Source organism: Rhincodon typus, chromosome 35, assembly GCF_021869965.1.
Source record: "Rhincodon typus isolate 14 chromosome 35, sRhiTyp1.1, whole genome shotgun sequence".
NCBI classification, from domain to species: Eukaryota; Metazoa; Chordata; class Chondrichthyes; order Orectolobiformes; family Rhincodontidae; genus Rhincodon; species Rhincodon typus.
This window is the reverse complement of record NC_063366.1, coordinates 4041042-4058949: the sequence shown is the minus strand read 5'-3', so window position 1 is coordinate 4058949 and position 17908 is coordinate 4041042. Positions and strand designations below refer to the sequence as shown.

The following is a 17908-nucleotide window of genomic DNA, read 5'->3' as shown; positions in this document are numbered from 1 at the left end:
GAGAGGCATAGATAGGATGAATGCAAATAGTCTTTTTCCCAGGGATGGGGAATTGAAAACTAGAGGGCACAGGTTTAAGTTGAGAGGGGAAAGATTTAAGAAGGACCTGAGGGGCAACTTCATGCAGAAAATGGTGTGTATATGGAATGGGCTGCCAGAGAAAGTGGTTGGAGAAGGTACAATAGCAACATTTAAAAAACATTTGGATAAGTACATGGATGCAAAGGGTTTCAAGGGATGTAGACCAAATGTGAGCAACTGGGACTAGCTGAGTGGGCACCATGGTCATCATGGACCAGTTTCGGCCGAAGGGCCTGTTTCCATGCTGTATTACTCTATGACACAGTTGGTTTTGGCGGGGGGATAAGTTTTGGGTTATCTTTTCACTTCAGGATGATCCTGTAGTAACGAGCAGAGTTTTGGCAAAGGAAAGCACGACCACTAACACTTCATATCATCCAGTTAAATCTGTGATGGATGGCTAAACAAGTTGTATACCAATTATGATCAAATCTTCACCCCTTATTTTGAGGATCCGGGAGATTGATTTGGAGGAAGTGAATAAGGTAATTTTGGGAACAATAATGTAGAAATATGGATATGATGGAAGAGTTGAACCAGATTGACAGCTAAAGAAATGCTGTGATGAATGGAGGACCAAAGGGAAGGGAGTTGGGAATTAGAAGGCACTGTCCAACTCACCTGGGGGATAAGGATCTTCCAGAAATAGAAATTGATTGGTCCATGGAGCCACATGATCACTGGATCTCTGTAACCATTGTAACCAGTGGGTTTATACAATGGATTCGAGCTCCATCCATTGTCACTGAAGTTTGGTGAATTGGGAGCCAGACTAAAGCACAGGTTTTTTTTTAAAGAAACCTCTGTCTGTGGTGTTCTGCGAGAATTATCCTGATTTAATTGTGTGTGGGTGTTAGTAAAGTGACCCAGCTCTCAGGAGTGGGTTTCATATAGAATCAGATCCTGCTTTAGTTGAGGATTTGTCTATAATTCATGTCCTCTTCAGGTAATGAGTGTTTGACTAATACCACGGGAACATTTGAACTCTCCTGTCTGGGAGGATGACTATTCTGAGTATGAGGAGAGAGTGGGGGTGAGTCTCTACAGACCTGAGTTCCTTTAGCCTGTCATACCTGCATGTAATAATGCTGTGATACATTCACCTTAGACTCTTCTGTTCTGGGAAAGATCTTGGAATAATTTTCAAACACTTTATTATTTTGGTTGATTCAAAGTTTGATATAACTTGAATATTGTGTTGTTGTTTGTTCCTGTTATTTTATCAATCTTCTATACAAATTTATAACTGACAATAAATTCACTTTTTATCGACACCAATCTACCTGGTTTATCAGCATGGTGTGTTCCTTTTCACTGAAACACAGCAAGAGTCCTGCACACATATATTCACTTATGTCACTATGGGCTGAGGTACTTTCTCCATGTATAAGTTCTTAACTTTCAGTTCACAGGACTCAAAATTTGCATCTTTATGTCAACTTTCACAAACTTAGTGCATAAAAAAGTATGACAGGGCTAATGAAATGCTTCTATAAGTGTACTTGCAGTTAGAATGCACCATACATGGCACCGGTTAACATGGTAGCACAGCAAACTCCCAAAAAAATTAAACGAGAAATGAATAGATAATCAGTTTTCTCACATGGATTGTGGGATTCATATTGAACAGGACATCACAGATAACTCCCCTACTCTTCCATGACTTAGTCATCGGATCTTCTGAGGGGACAAGCAGGTCTTGGTTACCTCATCTAAGAGGATGGTACCTCTGACAGTCCTGCACTCCCTTGCTACTGCATTGGGGTGTCAGCCTCAGTGCTCAAGTCTCTGGAGTGAAACTTGAACCCTCGATCTTCTGACTCAGAGACAAGAGTGCCACGTAAACTATCTCTGACAATAATTTATCATTATTTCTGTCATTTAGATTCATTCATTTTCAGAGGGGTTAAGTCCCAAGGCTGTGTATAGAAAGTTTCTCCCCCTGTATACCGGCAGCCTGAAGGTTTGATTTGGTTTAAAGTTGTAACAACTTAGAGCTGCAGGTGTCAATGTTGTCTTTGTGTCTGGGTTCCTGAGGCTGTAAAGCGCCTGGGATCAGTTGGAATGGACATCTTAAGGGATTGTCTTCAATCAGTGCGGCTGATGGACCATTCTGCTTTCATCCACTTAATAAAGTTCTATTGTTTAGACACAGTTTGAACACTGTGACAGCAATAAAACTTGAGGAATAACCCACTCTTTCCAGGAAAGCTCTGTGTTGGTTTTGGTGAGGATTTTGAGCTTGTTTTCAAATCCCTGCATGACCTCACCTCTCCCTATCTCTATAATCTCTTCCACTCCTCAGTAGTGCCCTGGAATGTCGGCCTGATTAGCTGTGTTCAAGTCCTGGAGTGAGACTTGAACCCACAAGTCTCTAACTCAGAGAACAAAGTGATGGGTTCCAGTTTAACTCCAGATGAATTATTCCATGAACATTGGTTAGCTTCATTGTCAGGGCTCAAAGCTACCTGTCCAAACCCTCCTACAATTTATTGAAACCCAAACATATTGTGAAATGAATGAGGAAATTATCCAGTCAATGTTTACACTCCATCTGTCATGAAGCTAATCACAGACCAGCGTCACCCTTAAATAAAATTGCTTCCATTGGTCATATAGGTTAGTGGGATGTTGAAGAACTGTTTTAGGCTTACACGTGGGTGAATCACAGTAATCTTCCCTGAGAAAGAATGGCCAAAATCATCTGAATGTATTGCACGTTGAACAATATCACTCAAACATGCTCATTCTGGGACAGCCCACGATAGCAACCGAGAGAGGTTAAATGGACTGGGACATCCCGGCAGAGGTGAATAGTCCAGAATATCATGTGAGAGGAACCAGACCTGGTGAAAGTTGAACGTCAGAAAGTTGTACATACACAGGAGGTAACAGACTATGGATGGGGCAAGGCTGTCAGACATCAACTCAAGGGGTATTGACACACACAATGAGGTCCACCTCACTTCCTGAGTCAACTTGCAGGTCTTAGAGACATTTGGTTGTTGGGAATGCATGTATACATTTATAGACTACATGGATAAAATGACAGGAAGGTATTGGATTGTTTGGACACTTCCTGGAATATTTCCTTCTGTGCTGATGCTTGACAGCAAATGTGGTTGGGTTTGACCTCTGCTTCCAAAACCTAGGGGGGCCAGAGAAGCGAAGCGGCAGAAAGGATCAGAAGGCTGCAGCACCTCTGTCTCTTTCTCCTGGTTGTAACTTAGAAACTTGAGAAGGCCAACACAATATTGTTACAATCTGGCAAACCCTGAGAAGGTGAGCTGTGACAACTTTGACAGATTAGGAGAGCTTTAATAGACCCTTCACCAATATATGGCTATCAGCAATTTGATTTTGTCAGCAAGAAGCTCAGTGGACTGTGAGCAGTCATTGACCTCTATCCTTTGTTTTACAAAACATTGGTGAAGAAGATAATTTTTCCATCTGTTTTTCACACAAAATGTCATCTCTGCAAACTTGCTGTCTTGTATGCGTGTTTGAGATTAGAAGGGATTTGGGATACTTCTGGATTACCACCTTAGATGTTGTCTAATTTTGCCACTTGAATTTAGGTGCTATCATGAAAACATTATATTGAGTTTGTTGAAGTAGTCTAGTGAAAGTCTCTCTTATTGTAGTTAGCAAAGAAAAACAATCTGGTGACTGAATTTAAATACTGATACAGATGGTGTGACTGTGGAGCAATGGGACTTGATTATCAGTGCATTCCGCCCATTATAGTCACAATACAGTGAAACTCCTATTTCCATCCCTTATTTGTGGCTCTCTCCCAACCAGTTCTTTCAGTGTCCCCTCCCTCCTGTACATGTACTGATCCTATCGCTGCACATCATCACTGCTTTGGAAGCTGTGGGTCTTCCTCTTCTGATCTGCTGTCAAACACATCTAAGGATACACATCCTACACTGATGATGTCAGTTTGAAAGCCTCCAAGGATGAAGAATGAGATTCCCACACTAGAAATCTCTGTCAAACATTTACCAGGGGAACTGAGACAGCAGCTGCAATAAGTAAGGTTTTATTCAGATGGGATAATGGCATGTTTTAAATCTCCACCTGACCTGCTGCTCAAAGTCACCTCCATTTCATCAGTCAGTTTCCCAAGCTTCAGAGAAGTCAAAAGCCTCCTCTCCCCATCCCGTGGACTCCTTCACCTGCCTCCAACACTCTCCCTCCTCCTGGACTCCTCCCTCTGGCCCTTTACCTGTGCTCGAACTGTTCATTGAGAACTGTCAACATGACATTGGTTGCTTCAAATTTCTCTGCCACCTTCTCCCCTCCTCCCTCATCCATGTGAGCCTATCTCCCTCCGAGCTCACTGCACTTCTTGCTCTCAGATCCAATCCCGACTTTGTAATTAATCCTGCCGACAAGAGTGGTGCTGTTCCTGTTTGGTGTACCAACCTCTGCAATGTGGAGGCTGATCGTTAGCTGTTGGACATCTTCTCCTATCTCCTCCTGGACCATGACCCCATCATTGAACATCAGGCTATTGTGTCCAGAACATCACTAATCTCATTTCGTTTGGGGATCACCCCCAGTGCTTCCAAGCCCATGGTTCCTCAACCTCAGACAGTCTCCTTCTCAAAATCCACAAACAGGTCTGCTGGGCAGATCCTTCATTTCTGCCATCTCCTGCCCCATAGAACTCATCTCTCCCTACATTGACTCGATTTTTTCTCCCCTTGTCCAGTCCTTTCCTACTTCCATCTGCGATTATTCTGATGCTTTATATCAGTTTCAGAATTTCCAGTTCACACCTACCAGCCGCCTCCTCTTTACCATGGACACACAATCCCGTTACACATCAATACCCCATCAGGATGGTCTCAGTGCTCTCCACTTCTTCCTGGAAAGAAGTCCTGAACTGCCCTCATTTACCACCAGCCTCCTCTGCCTCGCTGAGTTTGACCTCATTGATGAGCAACTTCTCTTTTAACTCCTCTCACTTTCTTCAGGTCAAAGGGGTGGCCATGAATACCCCCATGGGCCCCAGTTATGCCTGTCTCTTTGTGGGGTACATGGAACATTTCTTGTTCCAGTCCTACTCCAGCCCCCACCCATAACTCTCTCTATCGATGACATCATCAGTGCTGCTTCCCTTTCTTGTCCAGAATTGGAAAAGTTTATCAATTTCACTTCCAATTTCCACCCTGCTCTCACCTTCATCTGGTTCATCCCGGACTCTTCTCTTCCCTTCCTCAACATCTCTGTCTCCATTTCTGGGAACAGGCTGGCCACCAATATTGACTATAAATCCATTGACTCCTACATTTACCTTGACTGTACATCCTCACACCCGGTAAAGAATCTATTCCATTCTCCTAGTTCCTCCATCTCTGTTCCAATGTTACCAGCTTTTACAAGGGGTGTCAAAATGTCCACCCTCTTCCTCAATCGAGCATTCCTGAACACCGTGGTTGACAGGGCCCCTAACTGTATCCAAGCTATCTCCCGCACTTTGGCTCTCACCCCTTTTCTTCCCTCCCACAACAGCGATCCTCACTTACCACCCCATAACAGCCACATCCAAAGGAGCAGTTTACATTTCCACCATCTCCAGCAGGATGCCACCACTGGACACATATTCCCCCTTCCTTTCTTGTCAGTCTTCCCCAGAGACCATTCCTTCTGAAACACCTGTTCCACTACTCTTCCACTCACAACACCTCCCCCCACACCTAAGACACCTTCCCATGCAATCACAGAAAGTGTAACACTTGACCATTTACTTTATCCCTCCTCACTACCCAAGGCTCCAGACACACCTTCCAGGTGAAGCAGTGATTTATCTGCACTTCATTCAATCTAGTCAACTGTATTTGTTTCTCACAATGTGGTCTCCTCTACATTGGGAAGATGAAACACAGCCTGGGTTACCGCTTTCAGAACACTTGTGCTCTGTCTGCAAAAATGGCCCTGAGCTTCCCATTGATTGCCATTTCAAAACACCTCTGTATTCTTTGGCCGACATCTCTGCCTCAGGCTTGCTGCAATAATCTGGAAGAACAGCATCTCATTTTCCGCTGGGGGGCCCTGCAGACTTCAGGACTCGAAATCGAGCTCAATACTTTTAGTGCCTGAGCACCTTGTCCCATGACTTAATCTCAATCCCAAACACCAGGCTTTGTCATCACATGGGCTGCCACCATAACCATCCCATTGACAGCTACTAATGGTCCCAATTAACAGCTATTGATTCTCCCAGGCTGACCTTTAACCATTCATTTGTGTCCAATTGTCGTTCTTTCACTCTGCACTTCATCTCCACGTATCGTTTACGCTTTCTTCCCCATCGTTTCATCTTCAGCCGATAGTGACAATTAGTTTCAAAGAAGGATCACTGGACCCGAAACATTAATTCTGCGTTCTCTCCACAGATACTGCCAGACCTAACGAGTTTCTCAGCAAACCTTGTTTTTGTTTTTGGAAACTCATGTTGCTGCAGAAATATTTGGATTGGCTGTGAGAGACGTCAATCAGAGAGCCCACCCACTCTGCCCATTCTCTCCTCTTCCTCTTCCAGAGCTGGTTCACTTCCTGTAGGGACTGAAAACCAAGTGAAGAGATAGTGAGTGAAGGAGCAGCTTTTATACAAATTGTATCCCATAATATCCACACCAATCTTCAGGCAGTCTGACTATCCTGTGGGTAATCAGGGGTGGAAATGTCCCTTATGCTGTGTGAGAAGATCCAGCTGAGAGAGCTGTTTACTCGGTGCTTTGTGCTGAACTGTTTGACTGGAGCTGTGTGTTGGATATTGAGTGTGTTTGTTGGAAGCATTTCCCTTCTGATTTCCAGGCTGAGTTTTGTTGATGGCTTATTCCTGAATATGAGAAGGTGAGGTGTCAGTATCTGGGAGGTGCAGAGTATGTGAGGATTCTTACCGATTTCCTGTTGTCAAATTTTGAGTGTGTTGGGAGCTGGTTTTTATCCTGTGAACTGTGAATGGTCAGTTATGTGGACGTGTACTTGGATGTTTCCGATCTCACCCACCCACGTTATCTCTGTAACCTCCTCGGTGAAGGAAATCGACTCGAGCACCTGGGATTGGAGTCACATGGAGACCAGGAGGTTGCAACACATTTCCTTCCTGAAGGACAATATTTGGGTCTTTAGGGGAAGCTGCAAGTTTTTATGTCTTTATTTTAACGCTTTTCCACAAATTCAAAAATGTATTAATTCATCTTCATAACATGGATTGGTGTGAAGAGCAGAGATGCCTTTGAGGGGAAACTGAATAAACACTATGGAGAGAGAAACTGAAAGATCTGCTGAAGATTTCTGAAGAAGGGTCTAGGCCCGAAACATCAGCTTTCCTGCTCCTCTGATGCTCCTTGGCCTGCTGTGTTCATCCAGCTCTTGTTATCTCAGATCTGCTGATATGGTGACAAGAAGAGGAGTGAGGGGAGACTCAGGTGATGTATAAACACAAACATGGAGCAAATGGCCTGTTTCTCTCTGCAATTAGAGTGAAAGGAACAAATAACAGTACAGCACAGGAACAGGCCCTTTGGCCCTCCAAGCCTGCACCGACACATTTTGCCCTTCCATACTAAAACTGTATTCACTTACAAGGTCCATATCCCTCTGTTCTCTTTCTATTCACATATTTGTCCAGGTGCTTCTTGAATGTTGCTATTGTGTCTGCTTCCACCACCTCCTCTGGCAACACGTTTCAGGCACTCACTGCCCTTTGTGTGAAAAATTAGCCTTGCACATGTCTTCTAAACTTTTCCCCCTTGCACCTTGAATCTGTGTCCTCCAGTAACTGACCCCTCCACCCTGGGAAAAAGCCTCATACTTTCCTCTCTCCATGCCGTTCACAATCTTGTAAACTTCTATCAGGTCGCCCCTTCAACCTCTTGTGTTCCAGTGAAAACAAATCCAGTCTGTCCAACCTTCTTAGCTCAAATCCACTGTACTACGCAACATCCTGGTAAACCTTTTCTGTACCCTCTCCAAAGTATCCACATCCTCCTGGCACAGTTCTGTACACAATATTCCAAATGTGGCCTAACTAAAGTTCAATAAAGCTGCAGCATAACTTGCCTATCCTTATACTCAATGCCCCTTCCGATGAAGGCAAGCATAAGTCTTTTTTTACTACCTTATCTACCTGCGCTACCATCAACGGATACAATAGATCAGGTTGGATGAAGTGCAGGTGAATTTCTGCCGGATCTGGAAGGATTGTTTGGAGCCTTAGATGGAGGTGAGAGGGGAGGTGTGAGGGCAGGTGTTGCACCTCTTGCTCAGGATAAACTAGTCTTCATTAAGGTGACGCAAGCTCATTGTGAATTTAGCATCAATTTTACACTCCACATGACTGGCTTTTTCATTGCCCACATGGTATTTGGGAAGATGGGGTTTTGTTGGAGGAAAGAAAGTAGCCACATTGTCTGCTTCTGGTCACTATCCAGTATCGCTGCTAGAAACAGAGCGTGGGGCGTGGTGGAAACGACCTATGAGGGGAACACCATAGCAGACAGGTCTCTGGCACTGAGCCTGGCCCTGTGGCACAGAAGGGAAGGGGGGGGAGAATAGGAGAGCAATTGTAGTGGGGGATTCAATAGTAAGAGGCACAGACAGGCGGTTCTGTGGACGCGAACAAGACGAACGGATGGTATGTTGCCTCCCAGGTGCCAGGGTCCAGACATCTCGGATTGTGTCTTCAAGATCCTGAAGGGGGAGGGTGAGCAACCAGCAGTCATGGTACACATCGGTACCAATGACATAGGTAGAAAAAGAACTGAGAACGTGAAAAACAAGTACAGGGAGTTAGGTTGGAAGCTGAAGTCCAGGATAAACAGGGTAGTTATCTCTGGATTACTACCAGTGCCACGTGATAACAAGCTAAGAAATAGGGGGAGAGTGCAGCTAAACACGTGGCTACAGGGCTGGTGTAGGAGGGAGGGCTTCCATTATGTGGATAATTGGAGCACATTCTGGGGAAGGTGGAACCTGTACAGTAAGGACGGGTTGCACCTGAACTGGAAGGGCACAAATATCCTGGGAGGGAGGTTTGCTCGAGCTATACAGGATGGTTTAAACTAGATTGGCAGGGGATGGGGATCTGGATTTATAATTCAGAGGATGAGGTATTCAGCCTTCCAACAGACACAACAGGGAGTGAGGTTGTTAATAAACAAATGCAGTCGATTGAGCATAATTGTGGACACGGATGGATTGAGGTGTGTACACTTCAATGCTAGAAGTATCAGAAATAAGGTGGATGAACTTAGAGCATGGGTCAGTACTTGGAACTACGATGTTGTGGCCGTTACAGAAACTTGGGTAACTCAGGGACAGGAATAGTTGTTGGAAGTTCCAGGATTTAGATGCTTTAAAAGAAATAGGGAGGGTGGTAAAACAGGTGGCGAAGTGGCATTGCTAGTCAGGGCGAGTATAGCAGCTACTGAAAGGCAGTTCGAGAATGATATGTCTACAGAGTCAGTTTGGGTTAAGGTCAGGAACAAGAAAACAGCAGTCACTTTGTTGGGTTTTTTTTTCAAACAGACCCCCTAGTAGTTGCAGAGAAGTGGAGAAGCGGATTGGAAGGCAGATACTGGAAAGGTGCAGAAGTCACAGGGTTGTAGTCATGGGTGACTTCAACTTTCCAAATATTGATTTGGAAACTTTTTAGTTGTAATAGTTGTAATAGCAGATTTTGTCCAGTGCGTTCAGGAAGGATTCCTGACACATTATGTACAACATGAGCAGAGGCCACTTTGGATTTGGTGCTTGGCAATGAACCAGGCCAAGTGATAGACCTGTTGGTCAGAGAGCATTTTGGCAGTAGCGATCATACCTCTGTTACTTTTACAATAGTCATGGAAAAGGATAGGTACATACAGCAGGGTAAGATTTATAATTGGAGGAAGGGTAACTATAATTCTGTTAGGCAAAAACTGGGTAACGCAAAATGGGAACAGATGCTGTCCGGGAAGAGTACTATAGAAATGTGGAGTTTGGTTAAGGAACGCATACTGCGTGTGATCAATATGTTTGTCCCTAGCAGGCAGGGAAGATGCGGTCGAGTGAGGGAGCCTTGGTTCTCAAGAGAGTTCGAACGACTAGTTAAGAGGAAGAAGGATGCTTATATAAGGTTTAGGAAACAAGGATCGGAAAAGGCTCTAGAGGGATACAAGTTATCCAGGAAGGAACTGAAGAAAGGGCTAAGGAGAGCTATAAGGGGGCATGAGAAAACCTTGGCAGATAGGATCAAGGAAAACTCCAAGGCTTTTTACACGTACGTGAGGAATAAGAGAATGACCAGAGAAAGGGTAGGGCCGATCGAGGATTGTAAAGGGAATTTGTGCACAGAGCCTAAAGAGATAGAGATCCTTAATGAATACTTTTCTTCGGTATTCACAATTGAGAGGGACCTAGTTGTAGGGGAGGACAGTGTGAAACAGGCTGGTAGGCTAGAGGAGGTGGATGTTAGTAAGGAAGATGTCCTAGGAATTTTGAGGAAGTTGAAGATAGATAAGTCCCCCGGGCCTGATGGGATTTATCCAAGGATTCTATGGGAAGCGAGGGAAGAGATCGCAGGGTCTTTGGCGATGATCTTTTCGTCCTCACTGTCCACGGGTGTGGTGCCGGAAGATTGGAAAGTGGCAGATGTCATTCCCTTGTTCAAAAAAGGGAATAGGGATAACCCAGGAAATTACAAGCCAGTTAGTTTTACTTCAGTGGTGGGCAAATTATTGGAAGGGGTTCTGAGAGATAGGATTTATGAACACTTGGATAGGCACAATTTGATTAGTGGTAGTCAGCATGGATTTGTGAGGGGTAGATCATGCCTCACAAACCTTATTGAATTCTTTGAAGAGGTGACCAAACACGTGGATGAAGGTAGAGCAGTGGACGTGGTATACATGGATTTAAATAAGGCATTTGATAAGGTTCCCCATGGTAGGCTCGTGCAGAAAGTAAGGAGGCACGGGGTAGGGGGAAATGTGGCAGATTGGATTCAGAATTGGCTGACCCTTAGAAGACAAAGGGTGGTAGTGGACAGAAAATATTCAACATAGTGCTCAGTTACAAGTGGTGTACCACAAGGATCTGTCCTGGGTCCTCTTCTATTTGTGATTTTTGTAAATGATTTGGACGAAGGAGTGGAAGGGTGGATTAGCAAGTTTGCGGACGATACGAAGGTGGGTCGCGTTGTGGACAGTGCGGAGGGCTGTTCTAGGTTACAAAGGGACATTGATAGGATGCAGAGCTGGGCTGAGAAGTGGCAGATGGAGTTTAACCCTGAAAAGTGTGAGGTGATTCATTTTGGAAGGACAAACTTGAAAGCAGAATACAGGGTTAACGGAAAAATTCTTGGCAGTGTGGAGGATCAGAGGGATCTTGGGGTTCATGTCCACAGTTCCCTGAAAGCTGCCACCCAGGTGGATAGAGTTGTTAAGAAGGCGTATGGTGTGTTAGCTTTCATTAATAGAGGGATTGAGTTCAAGCTCCAGCTACACTAAACCCTGGTTCGGCCACATCTGGAGTATTGTGTCCAGTTCTGGTTGCCTCATTACAGGAAAGCTTTGGAAAAGGTGCAGAGGAGATTTACCAAAATGTTGCCTGGAATGGAAGGAAGGTCTTACGAGGAAAGGTTGAGAGAGCTCGGGTTTTTCTCTTTAGAACGACGAAGGATGAGAGATGAGTTGATAGAGGTGTACAAAATGATCAGAGATATAGATGGAGTGGACAGCCAGAGACTTTTTCCTGGGGTGGAGGTAGCTATTGTGAGGGGGCACAGTTTTAAAGTGAGTGGAGATAGATATAGGGGAGACGTCAGAGGTAGGTTCTTTACTCAGTGGTCGGGGCGTGGAATGCATTGCTGGAGAGGGTAGTGGAGTCGGCTTCATTAGGGGCATTTAAGCAGCTATTAGATAGGCATATGGATGATAGTATAAAGTAGGGGTGGAGGTTAGAGAGACCTTAGGCTTAGGGTAAAAGTTCGGCACAACATCGTGGGCTGAAGGGCCTGTACTGTGCTGTACTGTTCTATGTTCTATGTTTCTTTTCTTGTTTTACAGAAGGATTGCACTGCAGCACACCAGAGAATACAGAGAGGATAGACACTGCAGATAGATCCTGACCATCACCCAAGGAACAACAACTGTGGGAAGACATCCAGTCCCTTCACAGCATTGCTCAGCACAGAGAAGGTTGGGCAGTGAAACCATCATCTGGAAACTCGTTGGGTCAGGGAAGCTTTGACATATTATCAGACCTGAACGTGATCAGCCTTTCCTGTGATCAGTTAGGTTGAGACTGTGAAGAAGTGAGAGTAGCTCTAAGTGTGGTGAGAGCTTCAGCATTTCATTGAGCCTCATTAACCAGTAACTCATTCCTGTATGTGATAGGCTGTTCAAGTGTGATTTGCATGAGGAGGACTGTGCAAGCTAATACAATCCCCTAACCCACAGTTTGTAGTACAATTGCCAACGAGTGCAGCTTCATGGAAGAGAAACAATTCAAGTGCGAGGCATTTGACTGATCTCTCTCACATTCATGAATTATCAACATATTCAGACTGGAATGAGGCCATTCAAATGTAGGGTGTGTGACAAATCATTCTCACGGTCATCAGCAGTCCTTGCACATCAACACACTCACACAGGGGAGAAACCATTCACGTGCAAGATGTGTATCAAATCATTCTCTGCTTTATCAAGCCTCGGTGTGCACCAACGCATTCACACAGGGGAAAAACCATATACATGTGAGGTGTGTGACAAATCATTCTCAGTTTCATTGAGGCTGTTGCTCCATCAGAGGACCCACACAGGGAAGAAACCATTCACGTGCAAGGTGTGCAGCAAGTCTTTCTCGCAGTCATCAACCCTACACATTCACACAGGGGAGAAACCATTTATGTGTAAGGTGTGTAACAAATCATTCTCCGCATCATCGGCTCTCCATGTTCACCAGCGCATTCATACGGGGGAGCAACCGTTCATGTGTGAGGTGTGTGATAAATCATTCACTGATTCATCAACCTTCCGCAGACACCAACGCATTCACACCGGGGAGAAACCCTTCACATACGAGGAGTGTGATAAATCATTCTCGAAGTCATCGACCCTCCAACTCCACTGGCGCATTCACACAGGGGAGAAACTGTTCGCATGTGAGATATGTGATAAATCGTTCTCTGATTCATCACATCTCCGCAGACACCAACGCATTCACACAGGGGAAAAACCGTTCACATGTAAGGTGTGTCACAAATCAATCACAAGGTCATCGTCCCTCCTCCAACACCAACGTACTCTCACAGGGGAGAAACCCTTCACACGTGAGGTGTGTGACAAATCATTCTCAAGGTCATCAAACCTCCTGCTCCATCACAAAGGAGTAACTTTTCAGATGTAAAGTGTGTGGCACATTATTCTTGAGATGATCGAACCTCTGCGCACACTGACGCACACATCACGGACAAATTATTTACTTATGTTGTGTGCAAGAAGTCAGGGTCCTCGGACATTCACGGTCTTCAAGGCATTCGCACAAGACAAACCATTCACGTTTGTGAGAAATCATTCTCAAGTTCATTCATCCTGCACAAACAGCAGAATGTTCATACAATATACTATACGTGAACTATACACATCTGAGATGTGTGACAAATCACCGTTGTTCGCGCATCCTATGTTCGTCAACATGTCAAAATGGAGAGAAACCATTCAAGGGTGGCACGTGAATAATCATACTCCTTGTCATCAAATTGTTGTTATCTGATTCATCAGAGAACCCACAGAGGGGAGTAACCATTTCAGAGTGAAATTTATGAGAAAAGTTTTGTCACTTTTGACTTTCCTAGGACATAGGAGAATTCACACAGAGAAGAAATGCTCCTGGTGCAATGTTTGTGACAAGGTTTTCAACAAACATCCATCACCTCCAAAAGCACCAACAGATCCCATTGGAGAAATCATCTAGGTATGAAGTGTGTGAAAAGACTTTCACAGAATCAGCCTCTCTCCTGGTATCTCAATACTTTCACGGGGAGAAACCAAATCAGTGTGAATTCTGTAATAAAGCCTCCCAGAACGTCACGTACACATAACAGGAGGTAGGAGCAGAAGCAGGCTATTCACCTGATCTTGTCTGCTCTGCTGTTCAATGAGATCATGGATGATCTGATAATCCTGAACTCTACTTTCCTGCCTTTTGGTATAACCCTCGATTCCCTTACTAATAGGCAGATATTCAATCTCAGCTTTGAAAATACTTAATTATACTGGGCACCCCTCTGTGGTAAAGAATTCTAGGTCCATGACCATCTGAGAGAAGAAATTCTTCCTAACTCTGTTTTAAATGTGTAAACATCATCCTGAGATTAAATCCTTCGGTCATAGACTCTCCCACAAGGGGAAAAGGACCTTTCTGCATCTATACTGTCAAGTCCCCTAACAACCTTGTATGTGTCAATAAGGTCACCTCTCATACTTTTCTAAACTCTAATGGGTACAGGCTCAACGTACTCAACCACTCCTCATGAGACAGTCTCTCTGTACTTAGGATCAACCTAGTGAACCTTCTCTGGACTATGTCTAGAAACATAGAAACAAAGAAGATAGGAACAGGAGATGGTCATTCGGCCCTTCAAGCTTGCTCCACCATTGATCATCCAACTCAACACCCTATTACTGCTTTCTCCACATAACCTTTTATCCCAATCGTCCCAAATGCTACATCTAGCTGCTTCTTGAATACATTAAATGCTTTGGCATCAACTACTTCCTATGGTAATGAACTCCAAAAGCTAACCACTGAGAGTGAAGAAATGTCTCCTCGTTTCCATCCTAAATGGTCTACCCTGAATCATCAGACTGTGACGTCTGGTTCTGGACACACCCACCATCAGGAACATCCTCCCTGCATCTACCCTGTCCAGTCCTTTTAGAATTTTGTAAGTCTCTACGAGATCCTCCCCTCATTCTTCTGAACTCCAGCAAAAACAATATTAACCTAGTCAATCTCTCCTCATATGTCAGTACCCCCCCCACCCCTGGAATCAGCCTGCTAAACCTTTGCTGCATTCCCGCAAGAGTAAAAGCATCCTTCCTCAGAAAAGGAGACCAAAACTGCACACAATATTCCAGGTGTGGCCTCACCAAGGCCCTGTAAAACTGCAACAATACCTCCCTGCTCCTGTGCTTGAAACCTCTCACAATGAAGGCTAACATACCATTTGCCTTCTTTACTGCCTGCTGCACCTGCATGCTTACCTTCAGCATCCCGTTGCACACTCCTCTCTACCAACCTACAGCCACTGTATCTAATGCCAGTGAATCTTTGTTTAGGCAAGGGGACCAATACTACTCATTGTATTCTGTTGTGGTCTGACTAATGCCTTGTAAGAGTATAAGGTCATAACACATAGGATTAGAAGTGCACCATTCAGCCCACTGAGCCTGCTCTGCTATTCAATGACATGATGACTAATTTGATAATCTTAAACCCAATTTTTCTGTCTTTTCCCCATAACTTTTGATTCCTTTGCTGGTTAAGTCTGTCTATCTCTGCCTTGACAATAATTAATGACTCAGCCTCAATAGTCTTCTGCAGTACTATTCTCCAAGAGAAGAAATTCTTCTTAGTTCTGTCTTAAATATGCAAACTCTTTAGTGAGATTATGTCTTCTGGTTCTTCAGTCTCCCACAAGAGGAAACAACCTTTCCACATCTATGTGTCAAGTCCTTGAAGAATCTTGTATGTTTCAATAAAGTCACTTGTCATTTTTCCATATTCCAACAAGTACAGGCCCAATTTACTCAACCTCTCCTCATAAGACCATGCCTCCATGCCTGGTAAGAGCCTAATGAACCTTCTCTGGACTGCCTCTAATGCCGGTATATCTTTCATTAGGTAAGGGATCAGAAACTGTTCACAGAATTCCAGCTGTCGCCTGACTGGTTCCCTGTATAGTTTTTTTGCAAAATATTCCTATTTTTATATTCCTTTCCCTTCTAAATTATAGCCAGCATTCCATTTGTCTTCCTCTACCTGCTGATCTTGTATTTTTCTCTTTTGTGATTTAGGCACAAGTACTCCCAAATCCCTGTACCCTGATGCTTTCTTCAGTCTTTCGCCATTTAACTAGGATTCAGCTCCTCAATTCTTCCTGCTAAAGTGCTTAACTTCACATTTTCCCACATTATATTCCATATACCAAGCTTTTGCCCACTTGCTTAATCTGTTTATACCTCTCTCTAGTCTCACTGGGCCATTTCAGCAAAATTGGGCCAATATTCACAAGTTTAGCAAAATGGTACACAAAGAACGTGAAGGGGTTTGCTAGGGTGGCTGCTGACAGATTCTTTCTGCTTGTCAGGAATTTAGGACACGGCAGTGTCAGGACAAGGAATTAATCATTTAGGATGGAGGTATGGAAAAATTACTTTGTTTGGGTTGTTGTTAAATTTTGGAATTCTTTGCCCCAGACAGTTGTAGATGGTCCATTACGAATATATTTAATGCTGAGGTTGACAAAAGTTTTAGACTCTCGGGGAAATTGAGTGATATGGGGAGCAGGATGGAAAGTGGAATTGAAGCGCAAGGTCAGCCTGATCCTGTTGAGCAGTGCAGCAGGATCAACCAACTATATGGTCTACTCCTTTTTCTAGTGTCATGCAAAAGGGCTCATCAATAAATCACACAGATCTAACACAGATATGCACAAGATAATCTTACAGTGGTGAAACACACCCTTAGAAAGCATGGAAAGTTGTCCAGTCCAGTAACTAATGACATGCCACACTGACTACTTTTCTAATAGATTAAAAAAAAAAGACCTGAAGTTGTAAAAGGAGTGAGTCATCAAAGTGAAATAACAGAAAATCAAATTACACTTCAATAAAGCCACCAAATTATTGCTAAAGTCAAGAATTGGAGAAAATACCAGCGTACAAACATTCAACACATCCAAGGAAAAGCTCAGAAAGGGCATGAGGGAGGTAGGAGAGAAACTAGAGAAAAATGCAAGTTCGGGGTTAGGGAAGGGGAGATGGGGATAACAATTTTTTTAAAAAAGTATTGGAAAGTAAAGGCTCTTTGTAGTGGACTGTTTCCAGAAATTGGCCAAATTCTTCCTCCCAGGTTTCCATAGGACCTTGAAAACCTGACAAAGAAATATCGACTGTTTTTTTACAATGTAGTAGCATGAAGAGAATCACAAAATTAATGCATCAATTAAGATATTTCACTGAAAGTTAAAATTCAGAATACATTAAATAAATCCAAAATTGAAACTTTGCCAAAAGCAAGCTCATAAACAACATGCAGGTAACATAAGGTGATTACAGATGACCAAGGACATGCAAAACACTGAAAAATATGTTTATCATGAGGCACAGATAGTTTTAAAATGCATTTTGAGCCTTCAATGAATCCATTCACATACAACCCACAACAAACAAAGGAAGTTGTTTTCATAAGTAATGTGGTTTTCCAAGTGACAATGAAATTACAGAAATTACCAGCTTTTCAATTAGATCAAATCAACAATCTTTGACATTGTAGACTTGAGGTCTGAATAAAGTCTCTTAAAGACTGAGATGAGACCCAAAAACCTATAAATTTATATTTGGATTTTAAATATACTTTTTGTAACATATTTGTTTGTATATCTGAATCTATTTCTAAATGGATTTCAAAATTGTAATATTTCTATCCAGAAGTCATTACATTAAATTTCTTTGTTAGTAAATGTATATTATCCACATTATTTCTAAATGTGTTCATTACTACAATGGTTATTTTTAGATGAATAGACTGTTTTAGTCATCCT

The 17908-nt window shown here is 43.4% G+C and overlaps 1 protein-coding gene across 4 annotated transcripts in view; it reads left to right on the top strand.

Annotated features, from left to right (window-relative positions):
* Window positions 1-16919, top strand: part of LOC109923694 (zinc finger protein 271-like) — a 123201-nt gene extending 106282 nt beyond the window's left edge. For 2 of the 4 annotated variants that reach the window (XM_048616827.1, XM_048616828.1), the window contains one exon: window positions 12147-16919. In XM_048616827.1, the coding sequence (XP_048472784.1) occupies window positions 12625-13488 (864 nt within the window). In that variant the 5' untranslated portion in view covers window positions 12147-12624 and the 3' untranslated portion in view covers window positions 13489-16919. Of the gene's footprint in view, window positions 1-6627; window positions 6680-6890; window positions 7527-12146 lie in introns of those variants that run through there. The other 2 variants (XM_020523735.2, XM_048616825.1) reach the window with 2 other exon arrangements.
* The last annotated feature ends 989 nt before the right edge of the window (window positions 16920-17908 follow it).